The sequence below is a fragment of the Leopardus geoffroyi genome, chromosome A3 (genome assembly GCF_018350155.1).
Source record: "Leopardus geoffroyi isolate Oge1 chromosome A3, O.geoffroyi_Oge1_pat1.0, whole genome shotgun sequence".
Lineage (NCBI taxonomy): Eukaryota > Metazoa > Chordata > Mammalia > Carnivora > Felidae > Leopardus > Leopardus geoffroyi.
Window position 1 is genome coordinate 42749933 of NC_059336.1, and position 25405 is coordinate 42775337.

Genomic DNA, 25405 nt, shown 5'->3' on the forward strand with positions numbered 1-25405 from the left:
CCGGGGGGGGGGGGGGAGGAGGAGGATGGTGGGTGGGAAGTGATAGGCTATACTCTCTTAGACTATAGGAGGCAGCCATTTGAACCCTTCACATGTCAAAATATCAGCAGCAAAATGTAACATATGTTCTGTAGAATGGTGACTCCCAGTCCAGAAATTTCTTGCGTAACCAGAAGAAAACAAAGGAAGATTTCTTTTTTTGAGATAAACATCCTGATACTGGTTCTTTTTTACATGAGGCAAAGCTGTAACAGCAGCCAGGCCTCAGTGTGCTCGCAGGGAAGATGCTACCTATCAGAGGCACTGAGTGATACCTCTAGCTTTTAAATATGGCAAACCCAACAGAGCTACTGAATGTCAATGGAGCTAATGCCACTGATCACACCCCCACTTGGTGGAGAAGAAAACAAGCTCAGAGAGGCCAAGCACTTGGCCTGAAGTCACCAGGCCAGCTGGCGGCACTGCTGAGATCCAAACTCGGGTCTTTGACTCCAAAACCTACGCTCGTGACCATTATGTCAGGTGGTGCAGGAACCTGGCCGGTTTTGCAAAGGGCTGGATGTTCAGGTGTAACTGCTGCAAAGGTTCTGCTCCGCAGACCTGGACGAGAGTTCCAGTGTGGCCTTGAGTTTCCACGTGCTTGCTGAGGTTCACCTGTGATGGAATGCGCGGGTGCTCGTAATTCTACCCTTATAACCAATCTTAGGCAACAAGACAGGCCACGTCCAGGAGAAAGCACGGGGCTGGTGCAGGGAGGCTGAAGTCTCGGGCTTCCTGGAAAGCCACGTTCCGCAGAGACAAGCATCAGCTCCCACCCAGGACACTTCATCTGAAGACATTTGCTCTCTGCCTAATCGCCGTTTCCCACGCAGCCTATGTTCCTCTTATTATCTCCATGCCAGAGGACGCTCCCCTAATCCATGGCTGTCTGTACCCTGTTAAATAATAATCGTTTTTCCTCCCCAGGGCCACTTTCATTTCAAAAGAAATGTCTGCTGGTGCTTTGGAAATGTCAGGATTTTCACAAATCTTAGATCGCTGCTCTGATGAACCATCCATCTTGCAGCCACTAAGCCCCTTAGTACTGACATTTATGTCAGAAGTCTTATCCCAGGGCCCCAGCTTTAACTGGCTTCGCCCCTCTGACGCATCTGGTGGGTACGCCCCACCCTCACTCGGGAACAGAAACACAAGCCGGGGACTAAGGCACAGGGGCTCACCCGTCCAACTGTCCTGGCGCCAGCCCCACCAGGAGGGCACTTTCTTGAGCAACTTTCCGGAGGACACAGTGGCAGGTATTAACCTTTCATTTTGTGGTGCTCTTTTCACAGGGATTGACTACCTGCACCCGGACCTGGCCTCGAACTATGTAAGTACCAGCCGATCTGCACGGGCGGGGGGCACACACACAGAAACACATGCACGCATGCGCACACCTGCACGCTAGCCCGGCCCCTCTTGGAGCCTCAGCTCAGGCCCGAAGCAAAGGGACAAAGCGTGGAGCCTGGCAGCAGGTAACGGTAGTGGCTTTGCGAGAAGATGATAAGGAAACTTGGGGTCTGAAAGAACAGAGCCAAGAGACAAGGGAGAGGCGAAGAAGAGAGCCTCGGCAAGGTTTCCCATCAGCTCTCGATGAGGATATTGAATTGAAGGGTGGAAATGAGCCGTTTGGGTTCTCGCTGGATAAAACCAATCGCAAAAAGCCAAAAAGAGGGGCACCTCACATCGCAACCGTAGCTTTATGAAAGCAAGGACGTCATCTTTTTTTATTGTTTTTGTGCTTAGGAGCACCCCACCCCGACTTTACCCTGCAACGCTGAGCACACCATTTGGTATCTCTTGACAAGTAAGACATATTAACAGAAAATCGTAATAAACACTGTTCAGCTAGACCCACGTGCTCTAACTTCTTACATAGCAAATCAAACACTGCTTTCCTGATGAAACCTGCACACCCTTTCAACATGAAGAGATTGCTTTATGTTAACCCCAGGGAGCATCCTAGTCAAGCACTGCTGTGTCTGCTTGAAATTATCCAAACTATTACTAAGCTGTACTTTTCCTATAACCTCCAGATCTAAGGGGGTTTTTTCAATGTTACTTTAGTTAGCTTAAGAGACTCACAGTTGGAAGAATGTAGACTTAGGTAAAGATTGTTAACAAGCAGAAGCGTTGGGAGATCAACGTTCTGGGTTATTCATCCTAGAAGGTATGTGTGTCCACACTGCAAAGAGAGAACAAAGTTTATCATCTGTTTAGTGCATTAGGCATCAGGAAAGGAAGCACTGATGTGCTGAGCTTCTATTTGCTTCATGGGTCTTACAAATATAGAGGAGTATACTTTGGACTATCTTTTGGAATAATAATTTTTTTTAAAGGGTTGGGGGCGTCTGGGTGGCTCAGTCAGTTAAACGTCCAACTCTTGATTTCGGCTTAGGTCATGATCTCACAGTTTGTGAGTTTGAGCCCCACATCGGGCTGTGTGCTAACAGCACAGAGCCTGCTTGGGATTCTCTGTCCCTCTCTCCCTGCCCCTCCCTTGCTTGCTCTCTCTCTCTCTCTCTCTCTCTGTCTCAAAATAAATAATGTTTTTAATTTTTTTTAAAAAAGAAAAGAATTTAAAGAAAAGTTAAATGAACCATTGGTACAGTCCAGCCAATATGTCCCCAGAAAGAAAGGACAGAAATTAAATCAAAGTTATAGTCCCAAAGAGGAGAATCCACCTCTGCAGAGAAGACACTAAGAAACGGCCTGGGAGCTGCAGATTCTGTCTCAGCACCCATCTGCTGTGTCCGAGGAAACAGTTCCCGCCTCCTCTCTGTGACCTTCCCCCACTGCAAGTACCATGGAGCTGACTCCTTGGCTGTTCCTCTGCCTCCTTAAATTTTTTAAATTAAAAAAAAATTTTTTAAATGTTCATTTATTTTTGAGAGAGAGAGAGAGAACATGTGCACATAAGCAGGGGAGGGGCAGAGAGAGAGACACACACACACAGAATCCGAAGCAGGCTCCAGGCTCCAAGCTTTTAGCACAGAGCCCGACGCGGGGCTTGAACTCATGAACCGTGAGATCATGACCTGAGCCGAAGTCAGACACTCAACCAACTAAGCCACCCAGGCACCCCTCCTCTGCCTCCTCCAATGACCTCCCTTCCTCTGCCTCCCCAATAACTGCAGGGCCCTAAAGAGTTCTCAGAAGGAGAGAGTGGGAAAGGCGTGTGTTGCGTGTTCTCCAAGGCTCTGACACCCAGAGGCCTTTCCTTAGGAAGAGATGGCAGGGATGATAGTCTGCAGGGGCGGCTGGTTCCTCCTCAGAGGGCCACTCTCTGCACACAGAGGCATTTATATTCTTTTCACAGGCTGCTAAGGTTCCCCCCAATCTCCAGGACCCAGCACCCTGCAGAGCTGCCAAATAGGGTTCTATTCGTTTCCACAAACCAATGTTACTGCATCTTACAGCTCATAGGACCTCGAGGTGGAGTGGCTGTCAGACGGGCTGGCGGCTGTCAGTGCCTGGCCTCCCTCCAGCCAGTCCAGGCCCTCTGCAGGTCACTTCTGTGTCCGATGAATGGACACTGCACAAGGGAAACGCTACACTATGGAATCACTACACTATGGAAACATCCTGAGGTTACTCACATGGAGAGTGATCTAGGCACCCCTCCCTTCTCCCCCACCCCCCACCCCGCCCTTGTGCTTCTGGGACAGGCTGCCCCCAATGCCAGTTGCCAGAGTCCAGAGAGATAGTAATTCACATGGGAAAACAATCCCCGGGGGCTCTGATGAATGGCAGGTACAACGCTAATCAACAGCAGGGTTCATCTGCCAGAAACCCAGATCTGAAATTGGAAAATGAAATATCCATGGAGGGAGGTGCCAAGCTCCCCTCTATTCTGCAATATGAGAATATATACCTGAACAACTCCATGGCTTCTATGAGCATTGTGTTCTTTTTTATTTTGTTTTCTTTCTTTCAAAAAAAATTCCGATTAAAAAATACATACATGTTCTCTGTAGAAAACTTGGACAAATCACAATACAGACTCAAAAGCAGCCATGGCACCATTCTTAATATTTTAGCATGTCTTGGGCTTTCACTTCTCTGTGTGTATTTTTTAATGAAATCGGGCTCTGTTGCATGTACAGCACCCCTCTTCCACTTGATAAGTTGTAAATATTTTTATAGTAGTAAATAGTCTTCAAAACATGATTATGAGGGCTACATAGTATTGTCTTATGCTGTGATTTATTTAAACATCCTAGTCCTTGGGGTCCCTGGGTGGCTCAGTCCACTAAGCATCCAACGCTTGATTTCAGCTCAGGTCGTGATCTCATGGCTCGTGAGATTGAGCCCTGCATCGGGCTTTGTGCGAACGACACGGAGCCTGCTTGGGATTCTTTCTCCCCTCCTCTTTCTGCCCCTTCCCTACTCTCTCTCTCTTTCTGTCTGTCTCTCTCTCTCTCTCTCTCTCTCTTTCTCTCAAAATAAATACACAAACTAAAAAAAAAAAATAGTTTAAACATCCCAATCCTCAATTATTGGGTGAGTTTGCTTCCAATGGCCATCTCAGAGAAGGAGAATGACAGATAGTGACAAGGATGCTTGAGGGACTCCCAACCATGACATACTCAGGACAGCTGAAAAAACTGGGGAGAAAATGGTAAGTAAGAGGCACATTCGATACATTTTTAAATATTTCAAATTCTCCATGAGGAATGAGACATTCAACTTATTCAGTACTTTCTCCCAAGAAAATCCCCTCCCACAAGTGCAGGACAAAGAGTATAGTTCAGTCAGAGGAAGAACTGTCCAGTCGCTGAGGTTATTAATCAAAGGAGTTAGGTCTCCTGGGAAATAATGAGTTCTCCATATCTGAAAATGGTCAAGGGGAGGGTTGATGGCCATTTGGTGGGGATGTTGTCGAGGAGATGACACTATTTCCTGTGAACTTAAACTAGATATCACCTAAGAATAGAACATGTGAGTTCTGTCCAAAACTGCACGTTTTGACAGCTTCCATCCAGAGGAAGGTCTGAGTCTTCAACATTTATCAAACACTTGGAATCTTACCAAAAAATCATATATAATTATGCCTGGCTGTGAAGTGTTTCCACGTAATTGGTACAGGTGAAAAAAACAGCATCCAGAGATCTCCTTCTAAATTTCTCAGTGGAGAACTTGAACTTGAACTGGCTTGCTCCAGTCAGCGTCTCTCTCGCCCCGTGTAGAGTTGGGAGTGACAACTTTGAAGCTACTGACCAACCAAATTTATCTTCTTTATTTTTAATTAAAAATTTTACACTATAATTAAGAGAATGAGAATGGCAAGTGGAGGAGAGCTGCCCGGGAGAGCAATGAAATCAGTGGACGGTGATAAACTCAAAAATTGTTTGAGTAAAGGATTAACAGGCAGCGTCACACTTTGTTAGGTGACTTAATGGCTCGGATGTGATGAGTTTGCCCAGCGCTTCTAGTGAAATGTGCTTTGGGAAGGTCTGTGTTTGGGTTTCTCCAGAAGCAGACCCTGAGACAAGAGTCAGAGTGCAAGTAGTTTATTTGGGAGGTGATTCTAGGAAGCAAGGAGAGAGGGGGGAATGAGATATGGAAGGGAAGGCAGGCCATAGATGGTGTGTTATCAAAGTCACCATGGGGAGAGGCTCCAACTCAAGCTCACTGGGGAATCCAGGAGATGGAGTAGAATATGTGGGCCAGGGCTGGGTTTTTGTACACCAACTCCCATCAGTCATTGGTTGAAGGCTGGTCCTAGGGATGTGGATGTGAACATTCCAGCACCTCTTACCTTCCAGGATCTCAGAGAAAGCCCTTGACAAAGAGATGTGGTGCAGACAGCTGGACAGAGCTCAGCAGGGACATGGGTGACAGGCCAAAGATCATATAGGCCTGGTTCTGGCAACATTCACATGGGTTAATGACCCGTAAATGTATTAAGGGTTTACAATAAACAGAAATGTATTGTGTGGAGAAAATTCCCTCTTGCTACTGATTATTTGCAATGAGAAGGGAAAGCTCTATCAGAGGTTCTTAGACGGCTATGACAAAAGTTGCTTGATAACCAAATCAGGCAAAATGTTTCCCAAAGCAGAATTATTTTCAAAGCTTCTTTATTCTGTATATTAAAGAGACAAATTTGAGGATGCTGGTACTCCAGTGTTCTCTCTATTCAAACTGAGAATTGAAATCGTTTGAAAACTGAAAATCAGTATATAAATGTAAGTCATTAGTGCTAATTTAATTCAACAAATCTACAGTGAATCTGTTGATTGTTAGGGGCAAAGGATAATAAGAGACACTTCTTTTATTATTACTCTATGGTTCTGTGATTGAATTTAATCCGAGGGATCCAGTCCCCCTGGTCAATGCTCACTATTCCAAATGATTAAAATCCTCCTTTCTCCATCCCGACAGTAATAACATGGAATGGGTATTGGCCAAGAAACAATTTTAGACCGAGTCAAAAGCAGAGTTCCTGTTCTCTCTGTGCAAATGGTCTGGATGTGTGCTCGAACTCAGTTGAAACTCTGTGTGTTGGGCCTGCTATATGCAAGCCCCAGAGGAAGAGGGAAACCAGACAGGGTTGTTCTCCAGAGGAGTCCGAGTCAGTGAGGACACAGGTGTGGGATGCATCTAACAGGTGAGGGGCAGGCAGGGCTGTTCATCACTTTATGCTGCAGCCCCCAGGTGGTGACCACCATAGGTTTGTGCTCACAGTACTGGTGCAAGCCTAGGGGTCCTTCCCGATGTACAGAAAAGAGGGAGACTCCTTCAAGAACATGTGAAGGGTGACGGAGGTGGCAGCTTTCAGAGGAGGGGCGGGGGGTACAGAACTGAGCATCTCCTGCTTTGCTCCAAGGCCTGCTCTGCTGAGGTACAGGGGTGAAGAAATGGCTAGTGGTTCTGTATAATCCAAGAAGAGTCTTCTCGCTGTGGCTTGGTGTTTTCTCAGAGGCATACCTGAGACAGAGATTTAAAGGCGAGTCGTTTATTTGGGAAAAGATCCCAGGAAGCACTAGCCGGGGAGAAGGGAAGTGATACCAGAAAGGAGAGCGGCCAAGAAAGGGTTTGTTAGGCAGCCAATTACCACTGAGGGCTAATGGGAGCTTAATCTGACTGTAGCACTCTGGGAAGCAGTGTAGACAGAGCCTTCTCAGAGTTATCACCCAACTCTTGTCAATCAGTGGTTGAGGGCTGTGCCCCAGAAGCAGGTATAGGGTGGGGAGATCGGGGGCTAACTCCCTGGCTCTTCTGGCCTCCCCACCATACACGCAGAATAGAGTCACTGGATAGGGAGTCTTCAGACACAGAGTGACAGGTGCCAGAAGCTGAAAATCAGCCAGCAAGGGTGGGATTATAGTATGACAACAGTGGGAAACTGAGTCAAACCTGAGTGTGACAACTGGCTCCCTAATTCATAGCTCTGCAGCCTTAGACTAACCCTGTAAACCCCCTTGAGCTTTAATTTCTTCATTTGTGAAATGGGAAAAACGAACATCAGGTCTGTTGCATGGTATCATTGAGATAATGTGGGGGGGGGGGGTGGGGACAGATACACAAATGTTTATCTCCTTCGCAAAAGAGTTGAGATTACAACTTCGCACGACGGCAGCTTGTCCTGCTGGAGCAGAAGCAGGGGAATGCCTTAAAAAACCAGTGCCATCGTTCAGTGCACTCCACAGTCAGCTCAGAGTTCTCAAAAGAGAAAAAGGGCGCCTCGTCCAGACTTAAGGGTAAGGTCATGAGCTTGTAAAGCAGAAGCCAAAAGAGTGGAAGTTACCAAAGAGACTCTATGAGATTTCTCTGAAAGGTAAAGTGTGTTTTATTTGAAAAAATAAGAGATTTATTTGAAAAAGAACATCCAGGCAAACAGGTGACACAGGGAGAAAGAAAACCTTTGGCTCACGGCCAGGGATATAATGAAGGATGGCCCTGGGAAGGAGAATTTCAGATCCCCATGCCGCTTCTCTGTCACAGATCTTTGAACTAAAAGGATATTCATGGATATTCAGAGGGGAGGGCTAATTTCCAAGGCGAGCGTAGGGATGGTAAGACAGCAATTTTTCCAAATGGGGATTTCTCCAGGCCAGGGAATGACATCTCCAGATGTTTACGTGACCACGGGGCAGGCCGCAGGCATCTACCCTGCTGGCAGGGGTGATGGGCTGCGTCTTTCCCGAGAGCCTTCATCTTTCCGCTGGGAAACTGTGGGTCACCCTCCGAGCAGCCCCTGGACCCTGTGCTGAAAATCGATGCAGATTCGCGTGCTCTTGCTGGAGTTTCTCCATGGACTGTGGAAGAACACATTCACCAACTACCCATCCTTCCCTAGACCTGTGGCTTCTGCTGTGGGGCTTTGCAGAAACTTCCTCTAGAGGGGTGAAGTAAATTTCCCACCCCTTGACTTCATTCAGGCTGGGCCTTATGACTTGTTTAAAGCAATTTAATAATGCAGAGGTGTTGTGCCAGTTCAGAGACGAGGCCTTAAGAGGCCTTGCGGGTTCCCATGCGCCCTCCTATGCCTCTACCATCACCAGTAGAAGAGCATGCCCAGGCTAGCCCACTGGACCTGGCGTGGGGTGGGGGGTGGTGAGGAGCTGGCAGAGCCTGAAGCTAAGCCACCCTCATCAATCTGTAGAACGGCAATAAGAAACAGAGCCACCATTTGGAGCCCCACCAATAGCAGGTGAAAACCAGCTGACCCCAGAAGCAAGAAAGCAGAGCCACCCGGCTGAGCTCAGCCTAGATCATCAAACTCCCAGCCAACCTGCAGACCCGTAAGAGATATAAATATTTGTTGTCATCCACTACTGACATATTATGGTTGTTTTTATGCAGTGGCTGTTACAGTTACCCATTCTAGACCCCTTCCTTGGTCCGCCCATCATGACTGATGCCCATCCCAATATAAGGAGAATATAGGTTTCTGCCCCTACCCCAGACCTACTGAATCAAAATCTTTAGGGATAGGCCTTGTAACGTGTATTTCTTTGAAAGCTTTCCCAGATTCTGATGATTAATCTCATCATTCATTTTGGCACCTCATTCATTCACTCATTCAGCAAAGCTGTTCCCCTGTAATGTATGACTACCTTACAACTAGATCACAAGTTCTTTGTAGGAAAGTGTGTACTTTTTAATTTCGTGTCCCCCTTAACATTTAGCACGATGGTTAGCAGACATTTAATAGATATTTGTTCAGTTGCACTGAATATTGATTCATCATTCCTACTTTTGCAAATGAAATCAGGAGCTCAATCATATGATGGCCCTCTATCAACGATGAAGGGAAACTCTAGCATGCAGAACTCCCTACTCCCAGCTGTCAACCACCTCATAGGTGGATGTCTCATTCCATTCCCCATAATGCTTGTCCCTGGTGAAGAAAGTAGAAGGCCACGGAATTAACTGAAGTCTCTGTGGCTGAAGGCCTGGAGAGAATATGACTCCCAGTATGGATGATTCACATGCAGGTAGCCAAGAGCTATTTCTTTTCTGTAATGTCTACAGCTCGTCAGGTGGTAAAAATGTAATTAAGTTCCCATATGGGAGAGGACAAATTATGTCCTTTGGTTTGGTTCAAAAGTGGGAACGTGATATTTTATGCTCTAGGGTTATTTCGCCAAAAGACGTTCTTATAAAAGAAAAAAGCCCACCCCTCAGGACCTGCACTTTTCCATTCTTTTGATGGGTTCCTGACAGGTGACTGTCTCTGAAGAGGGGCCTCTGGAGCACTGAGAAGGGCTGCCATCTCCGAGCCCAAAGGAAACGCCTTTGAGCTTGGCAGCCGCGTGCACACCAGGGCTCCAGGTGGCAGGTGGCCGCCATGATGAAAGGGCACCTGCTGGAGATGGGCTCAGTCCTCAGCCCTGAATGACTCAGACGCTATGAAGTATTAAGCGCATGCATGGCTCCAGGCTTTTAGACCGATTAATATTTAAATAACCACATTAATATTGCATTTGAAATTGAAGTTTAAACAACCTTTATGTCTTATTGGAAGGAGGAGTTGGCTTCTTTCTGTGTACTTGCTAATGCTGGCCAGGTCATAGTAAGTGCTTTATCACCAGGACACCAGACTGATTACCGGGAATAAGGACTTTTTATTAATCATTTGGACAGATCATCCATCAAATGAGTATCGTCTGACTCAACCCATGTGGTAGAGGAATCTGTTCATTTTTGCAGGAATGTACTTTGATATAAAAATGGAAGAAAATAAAATCTGGTTTAACTGAAATGAATCTACTTGTTTGGACCTAGATGTATAACTACAGGGAAAACAAAGAGAAAAATCTGGATAATCGATTTTTCCTTGTTGCTCAGTTGACTAGTTATTGTTCCATTGGACCAGTCAACATTTAAGAGACCTGTAGGGTTTCTACCATGTGCAAGATGCTGTACTAGGGGCCTGGACTATAAAATGTGAAAAATCTGGTCCCCGCCCCCAAGGGATTTCAGAGTTTAATGGGGGAGGCACACTTGTAAGTATATAATTACATCGTAATGTGTACAGTGTGGTCCTGGAAATAAAAATACTGCCCACTATGGGAACACAACAGCAAGAACAAGGAAGTAGCCCCAAAAGTTAGAGAAGGGAAGATACTTAAATGCATTTAAAGAATGTTCTCTTAGGTTGAGACAGCATATGAATTTGTCTAGAAGCTTGTTCTATACAAAGTATGATTGGATTATAATTAGTTTTTCATCTAGAGATTTGCTTCCACCAAGCCCAGACTAAAAGCAACCCACAAAAATCATTTTCTTACCTTAAATTCTCTAACGGCCTTTGACGCAGTCTCATCTCTTTGACTAAATTTAAACGGCTTAAAAACCAAGATATCTTTCAATTTTTTGTTCATGAGAGAATCAACTGGAGGCCTTATTCCCCAAGGAGATCATTAATAGAGATTCTTCTATAAATAAATAACTGAATTGTGAATGGATGGATAAATGGATGGATGGATGATGGGTGGGCGGAGGGATGGATGGATGGATGGATGGGTGCCAATGAGACTATTAAGATTCTATTCTGCTCATCACCAACCATATCTATTCAGAAAAAGGATAGCAATATTTACATTACATGACAAGCCACAAGAAAGTCATTTATGTAAATGTAAAAAATATTTTCTCTACGGCTTTTGTTTCTTTCTTACTCTCCTTCTCATTATCAGATATGCTCACTGAATTCCCAAGATGTGAAACATTTCACTAAAGTTTTCTACTTTGGCTTTTTACCTCAGGGAATCCAAAATGCTTAGGTGACCAAGCCTTGCTTAAAGCAGACCTTACAAATAATTAATGTGCCAATATCTCCTTACTGCAGCCATGATGAAAAATGCTGCCCCTACTAAGGTGACGTCATCATTACCCTCTCCCTTTCTTCGTGTGCCTGTTTCCCAACCGTATTTCCTTAAAGCCACAGTCCTGGCTATCTGGGAGTCTGCCCAGCTCCCTGAATCCACATGCCCCATCCAGAAGGAAGGAATAGGTGACCACTCTAGTGCCTGTCCAAACCTGGCTGTCAAGCCACAGAGCCCAAGTAGATGTGTCCACTAGAGCCTGGCCTAACTGTGGTCATTGCCAGGGCCACTGTGCATCTGATGGAGACTAAAGGTCTGACCCATCATCCAGTCTCAGTTTTCTGATGTGGCAACAAAGACCAAGAAACAATGCCCAGACCTCAGGTAAAGAACGCTTGTGTAGTTGTATTCAAGAACTGTGAGGACCACACTTTGATTTCAACTAGACCCCATTCTTCTCTTGAAAATCTCTCAATCATTTTTCCCTGAAGCCAAAGCCTTTGCAGTAGGCAGAATTCTGAAATGCCCCCAAGATACCCACCCCCTCGTTTAAACACCCTGTATAATCTCCTCCCCTTGAGTGTGAACAGGACTAGGAATATGGTGCAATATCACTCCCGTGACTAGGTTGCATTATAGGGCAGGGTTAAAGGGATTGTTCGTGTGTAATTAAGGTTTCAAATAACCTGGCTTTGAGTTAATCACAGTGGAAGTTATCCTAGGTGTCTTACATCATCAGGGGAGCCCCATAAAAAGAGGATCTATAGATCAGAAAAAGAAGAAGCAAGAGCGATTTTAAGCAACAGAGGCTTTGAGTTGTTGGCTTTGAAGAAGCAAACTGCCATGTTGTGCAGATGCACATGTCAGGGAATGGAGCTAGAAGCTAAAGGCGTCTCTCTCAGAAACAAAATAAAAACATAAAAATAATTTTAAAAGTGGGGGGCGCTTGGGTGGCTCAGTCGGTTAGGAGGCCAACCTTGGCTCAGGTCACGATCTCAAAGTCCGTGAGCTCAAGCCCCGCATCAGGCTCTGTGCTGATAGCTCAAAGCCGAGAGCCTGCTTTGGATTCTGTGTCTCCCTCTCTCTGCCCCTTCCCCACGTTCTCTCTCTCTCTCTCTCTCTCTCTCTCAAAAATAAAATAAAAACATAAAAAAAAAATTTAAAAAGAAGCTAAAGATGTCAGGGGTGCCTAGGTGGCTCAGTTGGTGAGGAAGCCGACTTCAGCTCAGGTCATGATCTCACTGTTCATGAGTTGGAGCCCCGTGTCACCCTCTCTGCTGTCAGCACAGAGCCTGCTTCTCATCATCTGTCCCCTCTCTCTCTGTCACTCCCCCACTCGTGTGCATGCACTCTCTCTCGCTCAAAAATAAATCAACATTAAAAAAAAAAAAACTATTAAGAAGCTAAGGGTCTCAGTCTTACAACCACAGGCAACTGAATTCCATCAACAACCAGTGAATCTGGAAAGGGATCCCAAGCCTTACATGAGACTGCAGCCCCCGCTAACACCTTGCTTTAAGCAAGGCGAGATCATGAGCGAAGGACCCCGTTAACCCATGACCAGAAACTCTGAGATAATAAACTTGTGTTCTTTTAAGTTTGTAGGAATTTGCTATACAGCAATAGAAAAGGAATACAGACTTCTTGATTAGATTTCAGCATGAACTGAATGGCTTGCCTTTCCTCTGAGTTAATAAAAATAGACTGTTGTTCAGGTTTTACATTTGTTAATATGGTTGCTTTTAGCACAAAAATAACTCCGTCAGAAATAATAATCCTGCTACAACGGAGGGGCAGGGAAATTTAGTATGGGAGTTAAGAGCTTTAGGACCAGTAATCCTGCTACAACGGAGGGGCAGGGAAATTTAGTATGGGAGTTAAGAGCTTTAGGACCAGAAACCTCCTGAGTTCTGATCCCACCCCAAGTAGTTGCTAGCTATGTGACCCTAGGCAAGTTAATCTCTCTGTGTCTCATCTGTAAAATGGGTTAGTAATACTTATTAATAAGTATTGTACTTGCCACACCTTAAAGATGGTTGTGATTAGTCAAGTGAGTGTGTACACAAGGCCCTTAGAACTGCTTCCGACATATTAGAAACCCCGCTGTTAAGGGGTGCAAGTTGCAATTTAAGCAACTTGCCTGAGGTCACACAGTTAGACCTTAGCAGAAGAAGGCCACAAACCTGAGATGGTGAGACCTCAAAGGCCAGGCTCTTAACTCCTCCTCCCTTCCTGCCTTAAGGACACATAATGAAGTTACGAAGGCCCTTTTGAAAATGAAATTCGAAGAGTCAATTAGTGTGTGGTTCTAATTTTTCCCTATCCCATTGTTACAAAGTGTGCCAAAAGTTCATGAAGAGCCTTCCTCTGTTCTGCTTTTTAAGCCAACACTAAACCAAGTCCCAGAGACTGCAGGATGCAAAGCACTTACCCTACTGCCTGCTTGAATTACGTTTTGGCCTTGAAGGCCACCTTAGAAATGTATTCCAGTGAGACATAGCTGCATGGACCTATGGAAAGCATGACATTTGTGTTTCTTCGTTGTTACAAAAGTAGAATGTGTGTGTGCACACTGGTTATTATCATTACTACTACCTTAGGCTGCATCCCCTGAAAGCAACTGAGGAAGTGATTTTCTGGGGTGCCCGTTCTCAGGACAAGGGGATGATGGGAAGCAGGGCAGGGCAGAAGTCTAGCCTCAGCCTGACTCCTGGGAAACTCTACAGCATGAATCACATCACAAAGTACATCCCTCCCTGAGGCTCAGCATTTTGAACTCCTGTGTTAGTCAGTCACTAACTTCCAGTGGTCCCTGGGGCCTGTGTAACTCCCTGGGCTTGGCGAGTCCCATTTGTCCAAAGGCAAATTATCCAGAGAACGGGGACGGCGGTGATTGTTTAGCAGCCAACACTCCCAGAGCTGGGGCGTGGGTGCCCTGGCCTAGTGAAGAGAATCTTGGGCACTGACAGTGTCACTAGCCAGGCATTGCATTGCTGTGGTTCTCCTCAGCAAGGACAGGGTCCATACCTTACTACTGTCCACAGCCTCAACGCTTGCTTGGCCCATGAGGTGCAACCAAACAGGTGACTGATCAATGACTAATGAATGAATGAATGAATGACATCAAAAGAAAGATTTGACCTCAAAGATTGAAGAAAACGTCTCAATCCAAACCAAGGGTAGGGGGGAGATGTGATGACAGAATGGCCATGGGGTCACCAGAATAATGGCCCTCCAAAATATCCATGCCTTAATCCCTGCAACCTGTGAATAGTTTACATGGCAAAAGGGACTTTGCAGATGGGTTTAAGGTTAACTTAAAATAGGGAGAGTCTCCAGGTGGACCAAGTGTAATCACGTGTTCTCACAAGTAAGAGAGGAAAGCTGGAGAGGCGAGAGGACAGAGGAGACTTACAAGGGCAAGGACTTACCCATTACTGCTGGACCAGAAAATGGAGGAAGGGAGACCCAAACCAAGGCATTTGGGTGGCATGGAAGCCAGGAGTGGCCTTCAGCTCAGTCAGCAAGGAAACAGGGACCCTGGTCCCATTGGGAACTGAATTCTGCCAACCACCTGAATAGCGAGGCACGAATTCCTCCCTAAAGCCTCTCGAAAGAAACCACCCCGCTAACACCTGGATTTTAGCTTACTGATACGGGGCCAGACTTCGGACCACAGAACCATTGCAAACTATAATGTATTTTTGTTGTTTACGTTTGTAGTAACTGGTTACAGCAGCGATGGAAAACTAAACAGGTCATCTTCGTTGAAAATAGTGTTTTCCCTCCACCTGGAGGAGAACGGAATGCACAAACCTCGCAGGTGGTTGAGGGCAGGGCATCACCCCCCGCCGCCACCCCAGCTCTGCAGGCTCAGTGGGGACCCAGGTAAACCAGTTCTGAGGCCAGCAACAAGCTGGATGAGCCCAAAATGGCTCTACCTGGAAGTCCAGCAAATCAGACCCCTTCCTGCAGCACATGTGCGGACTCTGAGGTGGATCCATGTGGCCACAATTCATCCCCTGAGACTTCTCAGTCCTTATTGAAATAGACATCCCATTTCTCCAGCACATGTTTCCTTAAAGCTGCCTGTGCTGTAGGTTGATTTGAGGGCAGTTACCAGTGGTTTTTCTTAAGTTTTCTTCTCATTATTATTATTTGAATGGTTTAGTTATTTTTGAGAGAGAGAGAGAGAGAGAAAAAGTGTGAGCGGGGGAGGGGCAGAAAGAGAGGGAGACACAGAATCCGAAGCAGGCTCCAGACTCTGAGCTGTCAGCACAGAGCCTGACACGGGGCTTGACCTCACCAGCAGTGAGATCATGTGATCATGACCTGAGCCGAAATCAAGAGTCGGATGCTTAACTGACTGAGCCACCCAGGCACCCCTAAAGCACAACTTTTGTTTTTGTTTTTTTTTTTAATGCTTATTTATTTTTAAGAGAGCATGAGCGGGATAAGGGTTGGGGGGGTGGGTAGTGGGGACAGAAGATCCCAAGCACCTCTGCACTGAGAGCTGTGAACCCAATGCAGGGCTCAAACTCATGAACCATGAGATCATGATGTGAGCTGAAGTTGGACACAACCGACTGAGCCACCCAAACGCCCAGGGCACTTACCAGTTTTTAATCTCTTTTGAGTGCCTCTAAGTTAACATGGTTGAAGCAAATGGAGGAAAGATGGTCTGTCCTGGGTATGTGGGAAGATGGGCTTTTGGGGTAACAACTCTAGGGATTTGACAGGTGTTCTGGTCTAGTCTCTAACTCACTACATAGGAGGAAACTGAGGCCAAAGAGGATTGTGACTGGCCAGAGGACGGCAGAGCTCATCCTCCCACTAGTCTCCAGCACCCCCCAACCCTGAGGCATAGCTGCACCTGCTCCCCTCCATATGTTCACGTCACAGTGTGGAACCACATATCTGGATGTTTCCACGTGCTCAGGCAAAACCTAGCCCAGGCAGACAACCAACTGTAGGTCCCTCTGAGGGCACTTCAAGCCTCTTGGCCCCTCTAAGCACAATCTCCACCTGCTAAGTCCTCGCCACCGAAGAGAACCCTCTGGATCAGGTTATGTCTGGCCCGCTCTGACCCCTTTGTACTGTTTTTGTGTGCCCCCACCCTGACTTTGCTCGATTTCTGCCTCCAATTGTAGAGGCTTGCCCTACGTTGAGGTGCAATTCACCCTCCAGGGCTCCCCGCAGGACTTGCCCGAAATGCCTCCTTGACTTGGCTTCCTCCCTCGTTCTTCCCTCTTCTCTCCCCTCTTTCACTGGTTTTCCCCTGGGAGACCACATCTTCAATCAATCAGCTCAATAAATCCCACAAGCCTTCATCTCTGAGTCTGCTCTGGGACAGCACTCTGGAACCTGGGCAAAGCTGAATTTTCCATCCTACGTGGCCAAGGCAGAGAGAATCTCTGACATAGAAATAAGATTAGCTTCCCAACCATGGTAACCCTGCAGGCTCCCAACCTACGGGAAATTATTTGTCACAAAGAAAGAACCCTTAATTATCAGCGGATAATTAAAACCTGAAGCCAAGTGCAGGAAGCCAGGGCTTGGCTCTGAGCAATGTTCCTCCTCATCATCCCCAGGACGATGGCGAGGTCTGTACTTTTAATGTCGCGCACACACAACCTTGCCACGACGCGTGCTCTGCTAGGCAGAAGAAGAATAAGATGTATTACAGTGTGTGGGAGATGTTTTCATTAAGCTATGGAAATAGAAGCTTGTGTTTTATAGCTCAAACGTTGCCAATTTTTAAAATAAGAGGTTTAGTGTAAATCTAAGCTATTCAGGGAGCGCTGAGTCCAAGGACTCCCATTGAGTGACTGTGAGTAAAAATGCATTCATTGTTCGATCTTAAAGGTGCTCAGTTTCTCCATCTATAAAACAGATGATTTTCTGCCCTGCTTGAGAATCAAAGGAGTAGGATTGCCCATATTACTGACTTGAACAAGAAGTCTTTGCTGATCTGTCAAAAAAACAGGGGTGCCTGGGTGGCTCAGGAGGCTGAGCATCCAACTCTTGATTTCAGCTCAGGTCATGATCCCAGGGTTGTGAGATTGAGCTCCCTTGTCGCGCTCCGTGCTGAGACTGAAGGCTGCTTCAGATTCTCTCTTTCTCTCTCTCTCTAATAAAAGAAAATAAATTAAAAATGATGATTTAAACACACACACACACACCTCCCCAGAACGCTGAAAGCATTGATGGCCTTCTGGTACTGATCTTGGACCACCCTCCCTTCTCTTCTCTGCCAGGCCCCACAGACAGACACAAACATGTCCCCTGCTCAACTCGCAGAGAATGTTCCAGAAGACTCAGTGGGAAGGAGCCAGTCTCTGTGTGGGTGCCAGCATGGTGACCAGACAGACACTGAGTCATTTGATACTGTCAGTACCTTGTTGGGAGTCTTACCAGGCACTTTACAAATGAAAAATGCATTATCTGTGAAAAAGAGCCCAGGATCATTAACCACTCTACTAATCACTCGCAAGCAACCACAGTTCTGCTATCTTCCACGATAGTTTGGTTTGTGACTTTTCATTTGTTGTTTGGCTGGTCTTCACTCCCATATCTGCCTGCCCTCAGGGAGGACTGATTGTTGTCAACAGAGTACAAGACCCATCTTTTCTCTCCCAGCTCATCTCCCTGCCATGGTTCTAGTATTTTGATCCCCTCTGTTTAGTCCTTTTTGTCTCCATCAGCTTCTTCCGAATCACAGCAGTACTGATACCCAGCATTTGTTGTGTATGTACTATGTGCCTCTCAAAGATAGAAAACTAAAGATCGGAGAGGTTAGTGAACTCCCTTAGCTCACACAGCTAGTGTAGAGTGAAGTGTGAAGTTCACCATTTGTCACGCTGACTTCATTCAACTGAGCCCCCTCGGAGCTCCTACAGCTAGCAAATGAGCTGTATTCTCATTACCAATTTTAACCTCCATGCACCATATTTACAAATCCTTCCAAAGGAAAACAAACCTGCCCCGGAAACAATGCGTATAATTAGAACCATGGATGTTACTTGTTCCTCACAGGGAATGCTTAAGATATCAATTTAAATGCAAATGAACCTTATCATTCAAATTAGACTCATTCCAGTGTGTGGAAATTAATAGAGAAAATAATATCGAGCCCTAAATTATGAGTAATTAATATTGACACAATGAAAAAAATACACTCTTGTTTCAACATTTGGGGGAGGAGAAGACTTGTCTGTGTGTGTGCAGCGAGTACGAGAAGGAGGAAGCAGAACACAGTAGCCCCAATGCCCAGCATGGCTGACAATTGGGATAACACGACAGAAACATGGGGGCGTGACAAATGGCAATGATACATCTTAGGACCAAGTAAGCAATTCTTTGGCTGTAAAGAAAGCACACTAAGCTGGTATCCAAAGGACTGCATGCTACTGAGGAATAAATTATTTCAGGGGCACCTGGGTGGCTCAGTCGGTTAAGCGAAGGGCTCTTGATCTCAGCTCAGGTCTTGATCTCAGAGTCATGAGTTCAAGCCCCACCCTGGGCATGGAACCTACTTAGTAAAAAAATAAAATAAAATAAAATAAAATAAAATAAAATAAAATAAAATAAAAAATAAATAAATTATTTCACAAATACTAAACAGCTCTAAGGAGAGCCTGAAAAATTAATATTTTTTAAACATGAAAACAAAGAGAACCTGTGTCTCCTCTATAATCTCCCTTAAATGTTGGCAAACCTTGATGCATGGGCCAGCCACCTCTTTTTATAAAGTTTTATCAGAACCCAGCCACACTTTTTTGCTGGCTATGGCTCCTTTCACAGTAGAGTGACCCAGTAGAGTAGTTGTGACAGACACTCTCAGTCCTGCAAAAGCCTAAAATGTTTACATTGACCCTTTAAAAAAAAAGTCTGCTGAGGGGCGCCTGAGTGGCTCAGTCGGTTAAGCGTCGGACTTCAGCTCAGGTCATGATCTTGCGGTCCGTGAGTTCGAGCCCTGCGTCAGGCTCTGTGCTGACAGCTCAGAGCCTGGAGCCTGCTCCGGATTCTGTGTCTCCCTCTCTCAGCCCCTCCCATGCTCATGTTCTGTCTCCCTCTATCTCTCAATAATAAATAAATGTTAACAAAAAAAAAACAAAAAAAGTCTGCTGAAATACCTCGATCTAACCAACTGTTCCTTCAAGATGTAAGAAAATGGCTTTGGTAGAAACAGGAGACCAGAGAGTTGCAATGTGGGTCCGGTTAGGGCAACACCGCTTTCCAGCAGCGTGGCCTTTCGCAAGCTGCTAAATGTCCAAGGGGCTAGCATCCTTATTTGTAAGCTGACAAAATTGGACTCTTGCCTGTTATAACTCTAAAATCCTATGAAACTCTTCCCGCTTCCAATAAAATCACTGATTAAGAAACAACAGCTAAATTGGTTTTATAAGCAAATGAAATTGTTGAGCGCTTGCTTTGGAGAATGACAGACATAAAGTCAAAGTTATGTTCCTTTTCCGTGCATGATGCTCTAGATGTTAATCACTGTGACTGAGCGATTTCCAAGAGTTTAGCATTTGTTAATGTCTTGAATTCCCCCGGAAGCAAACTCTGAGGTGCTGATTCACAGATCTGTAGTTTTAATCACATATCCCTATCTGTAGAGATTTTTGAACAGCCTCTCTGAATATATTCATAATTATTTATTTATTCACACAGTGTATGTATGTACGGTTATAACAATGGACTATGTACGTTATAAAAATTCAAGAAAGAAACCTTTAAAGGGTAAGAGGAAAATAAATATTTAAAATGTGACAATACACACCCATGTCCATAGCAGCTTTCATCACAATAGTCAAAAGGTAGGAGCACCCAAGTGTCCCTCGACAAGTGAAGGGATAAACAAAATACCCGCACAATGGAATATCCCTCAGCCTTAAAAAGGAAGGGAATTCTACTGCCTAGTTACAACATAGATGAAACTTGAGCACATTGTGCTAAGTGAGATAGCCAGTGACAAAAAGAGCACTGTTTGATTCCATTTGCATCAGGTTCCTAGAGTTTGCATCGTAGTTCCTAGAGACAGAAAGCAGAATGGGGGTTGCCAGGAGCTGGGGAGGGAATGGGAGTTACTGCCCAACAGGTATAGCATTTCGGGTTTGCGAGATGAAAAAGTTCTGGAGATTGGTTGCACAACAATGCAAATATATTTAACACTACCAAGCAATACATTTTAAAATGGTTAGGATGGGGAAGCCTGGGTGGCTCAGTACGTTAAATGTCTGGCTTCAGCTCAGGTCATGATGTCACGGCTTGTGGGTTCAAGCCCCATGTCGGGCTCTGTGCTGACAGCTCAGGGCCTGGAGCCTGCTTCGGATTCTGTGTCTCCCTCCCCCTCTGTCTGTCTCCCACTCACACACACACACTCTCTCTCTCTCAAAAATAAACATTAAAAAATTTTAAAAATGGTTAAGATGATCAATTTTATGCCATGCTTTTCTCACTCCAATTAGGAATAAATACATAATTTTTTAATCAAGTAAAAAAAACCAAGTTCTAATATTTATTTTATCATCACACCCCAGTGGATCATTTTACCCAGCCCCGGCGATGGGTATGCCCGCTTTGGAGACTTTAGTACTAACTAACCAGTGGGTCACCCTATCCAAAGGTTCTGAACAAAAACTCCTTTGGCCAACTAGATGTTAGGATCTCTCTCCTCAAGGAGGATAAAACAGGATAATAGAAATGGTGCTAGTGAGTGCCACACAAACGTGTGGATCTGAGTTCTGGCATGCCTCTACTATTTATTTACTGTGATTTGAGGCAGGTACGTCAACCTCTCTCAATTATACATTCCCCAAAGGTAATGGAAACATATTTTCGGGGAACTCAGGTGGCTCAGTCAAATGAGCGTCCAACTCTTCGTTTCGGCTCAGGTCATGATCCCAGGGTCATGAGTTCCAGCCCTGCATCGGGCTCTGTGCGGAGCATGGAGCCTGCTTAAGACACTCTCTCTCCCTCTGCCCCTCTCGCCCACTCTCAATCTCTCTCGCTCTCTCTCTCTCTCTAAAAACAAAGAAAGAAAAGAAAAAAAACATGTTTTCATTTATTCGTTCAACAACTATTTATTGAGTGCTTTTACTACACAAGGACGTGTGGCATATTAGTTACCTAATAAAATATCTGGTATATTAGTTATCGATATAATATAATATTTGTGGATAACAAATGACTCCCAAAACTTGGACACATAAAGCAACAGTTTTTATCTCCTACTGCATCCACGGGTCGGGAAGTCAGGAGAAGTTTGGCTGGATGGCTCTGGTTCAGGATCTCTTTTGAGGTTGTAGTTGAGATATCAGCTGGGGCCACATCATCTGGAGGCTCGACTCAGGCTAGATTATCCACTTCCAACATGGATCACATGAGAATGGCTGTTGGCAAGAGGCCACAGTCACTCCCCCTGTGCGGGTCTTCGTGAACCGCGTGGTGGCCGCCGACCACGCCCAGAGCCAGTGATCTGAGAGGGAGCAAAATGGAAGCGACCACGCCTGTCACGATTGAGCCTCAGAAGCCACCCACCACCCTTTCACAATATCCTGTTTGTTCTATGGATCAGCCTTCTTCATTGTGGGACACTCTATGCAAGGTCAAGAATACTAAGGGGCAAGAATTACTGGGGGCCAGCGTGGCTACGTTGATGAATAAGGGGGACACAGTCCTTACCCTCAACACCGTATCGTGTAGAGGGAAAAACTGACTTCAAATAAATAATTACAGAAAGGACTGTTTATTTGTCACTGTGGTGCCTTGCTATGATGGAAGACTACTGAGTCCCCTAAATGTGTGTAATGTCAGGAACTTGATCTGGTCTGAGTCTTCCCTGGAGAAGATGTCTTAAGGATGAGGAGGAGTTAGACAGGTAACTGACAGCAATGGAAACAGCTTGTGCAAAGGCCTTGAGGCAAGAATATGCTCAGCCCTTTCAAAGACCTTGTACATGTGTGTTGAAGGAAAGGGAGGAGCATATCAATTCAGGGAGTAAATGGCCCCAGATGACACTGGGCGAGAGGAAAGATACCTGAAAGTGTGGACTTTGTGAGCCATAAGGATTTGCAAATTCATCCTAGAAGCATAAGGAATTTTCTTCTTCCAGGCAGTGTTGGGGTGTGGAATGAGATGCCTGGGATTTGGTATTTTTTAAACATCTGTCTGTTCTGGAGATGAATTGTGGGTGGGCAAGAATGGAAGGCCAGGAGAACACAAAGGAGAGTTTTCCAAGAGAAAGATTACTTGCAAAAGAGCTGTCAGGTTGTTTTTTTTTTTTTTAAACAGAGAGCAAGAGAAAATGTAAAGTACCCCAAATTTAGGAGATACTCACTAAATATTACTCCCCTCTTCCTCTTAAAACAAACAAGTCAGGAACATTTAAAATAAGGTGATATGCGCAGAACAGATCTCTCTAAAAAGAGAAGACAAAAATATTGTCAAATACCGCAAGCCTCATTAGGCACCTTGTAAGCTCAGGCGCACTAGGGTCCAGAAAGAGCCTTGTCTTGGGAAACAGAGGAGGATTTAGCAACAATCTTAAAGCCTTGCTCCACCATCAGCAGGAGCCCAGACCAGCCCACAGAGAGCTCTGGATAGCATTTATGATGTTTAATCAGAAAGCACGCAGCGTTGATCTGGAAATTAATTGGATGCTCGGGTTTTTCACACATCATGGAGAGTTAGACATCACAAAGAATTTGATAGGAATATATTTAGTAACAGTATCACTGATGTTCAGTCCCAAGCAGAGACCCGTATCTACTTTGGGGCTCATTATATCCTGAGTGACAATGGGTGCTTAGCAAATCTCTTTTGATTATGATGATTAACCACATTGCTCAGTGTCTTTAATAGCTAGTGAGGAATTGGACCAGAGCTGGGGTGTTCTAAATATGACCCACTGTGCAATTATTTATTTAATCATTTTTACTCGACTCACTGTTTTGACTTAATAGATTGTTTCCGAAGGTAACTGTACGTTACCACCATAATGGAAAACCTCACTTGCGATACAAATAAGGACAATCATTAAAGCGGACACAATCCACGCCTCAAACTCCCTGTGCACAGCCCATAGCGGGTGCAGAGTGCCCTGAAAAATACCAGACTGGGATGTGCCTGTAGCAAAGGAGCTCGGAATGAATAGCCAGGTCATTAGTCCCCACGGCTGTGTATGCCGGCCACACTCAGCAACTGATATAGGGAAAGATGCAGGAGAGTAAGAGGGAGATTTCTCAAGTGAACAGCAAGAAAATCTATCGCAAGTACCTAAGGAAGTAAAATGCACAAAAAGGATTTGAAAATATGCTAAGTCCTAGAGACTTCTTAGACTTTGCAGCTCCAAGGACGGCCAGCTAAAAAACCAGAGAGAGGGGACGCCCCTCCTGAGACAGGGTCCGGGTCTCATTTATCTGGTGGGTCTATAATCCGGGGAAGGACAGGGACTGAACTCGGTAAAGGCTCAGTACTGTGTTTGCTGAAAGCTTCCTTCAACCTTGGCCCCACGCGAAAATAGCCACAGAGGCACCCAGAGGTAGGTATTTGCACAGGGCAAAAATCTACCTGCAACCTCATACATTGCTAAAGGGAATGCCGAACGGGGTACTTTGAAAAGAGTTTTGGCAGTCACTTACACAATTAAACACACACTTACCATACAACCAGCCATCCCACCCCTAAGCATTTACCCAAGAGAAATGAAAGCATAGGTTCATAAAAAGACATGTATAAGGATGTTCATAGCAGCTCTATTCATGTTGGCAAAAACTGGAAATAATTCAAATGCCCATCAACAAGTGAATGGATAAATGAAATCGACGTGTGTTCATACAACGGAATACCACCCACCAGCCAAAGGAACAGACTGCTGATGCACACAACAACATAGGCGGACCTCAAAAACACCGTTAGCTGAAGAGGGCTGAGAATAAACACAGAAAAGTACACACTCGCTGGGTCCATTCAGAATAGTGGTTGGCCGAGGTGCGTGGGGATTAACTGAGAAGGGCATGAGAGAGTTTCCTAAGAGATGGAAACGTTCTGTATCTTGACTGCCTGGATGCTTACATGGGTATACACGTTGTCAAAATTCTCCTGGCTGCACCCTTAGCATCAAATACTGTGCTACAGATACATTATACTTCGGTTTTAAAAGTACAATTTTAAAAAATAACCTATTAGCAAAAGAGCTATTTTAGAAATCAGTTACTACTGAGAACGCCCCGTGAATGTGGGAAAAGCAGGGATTCAAAGGTCAGCGTTTTCACTGCCTGCTAGGAGGAGATACATGCCCGCCCATCTCCCCAGGTTGTCTCATAATAAAAGAAGGAAATAGATGCCAAGACATTTGGAAACTCTCCAGTCACTGTATAGGCTGAGAGGGATGTTGTTTAATCATGATTACTAAATCCTGAGAGCCGCGTCACTCTTGCTTTTTTCCATTTTTAATAGAAAAGGAAGCTTGTTCATCATAAAAAAGATTTAGATATTACAGATTAGATAAAAGAAAAACTGCCATTTCCCTCTCTCCCCTCTCCTATCCCTCATCTATAACCCCCGCTCGCTTCCCAATTTTAATGAAGTACCTGTTTTGTGTGAATCTTCCAGATTTTTTTCCCTAAATCGGTATCATACAGTAGATCATATTGCGCAATCTGCCTTGTTATGTAACAACATATTCTCTCCCATAGTATGGATACACCATAATTTATTTAACTCGGCCCCTAAAATTTGCTTTTTTGGTTTCCCCCAATGTTTTGCTACTGTAAACTATGGAATGAATATATTTCTTTAACCATAGTCTTTGAATTCTTGTGTGACTATCCCTTTAGAATAAATTCCTAGAGGTGAAATTTCTGGGTCAAGTAGTACATGCAATTTTAATTTTGATAAAGCTTATCAAATTATTCTCTGAAAAGACTGAATCAATTTACAGCCCTCCCAAGAGCATCACTTCTCCTTTCGATCTCACAGAGAGAGAAAATAAAGGGAAGGTTGCGACGTTCAAAGACTCTCCAATGCCCTTGAAAAACAAAGGTGATGCTGAGGTCAACGTGTCCCTATTTTCACTGTGG

At 45.1% G+C, this 25405-nt stretch overlaps 1 protein-coding gene across 1 annotated transcript in view; it reads left to right on the forward strand.

Annotated features, from left to right (window-relative positions):
* Window positions 1-25405, forward strand: part of PCSK2 (proprotein convertase subtilisin/kexin type 2) — a 273542-nt gene that overhangs the window by 154025 nt on the left and 94112 nt on the right. The window contains exon 5 of the mRNA XM_045445369.1: window positions 1332-1369. Coding sequence (XP_045301325.1) covers window positions 1332-1369 — 38 coding nt within the window. The remainder of the gene's footprint in view (window positions 1-1331; window positions 1370-25405) is intronic.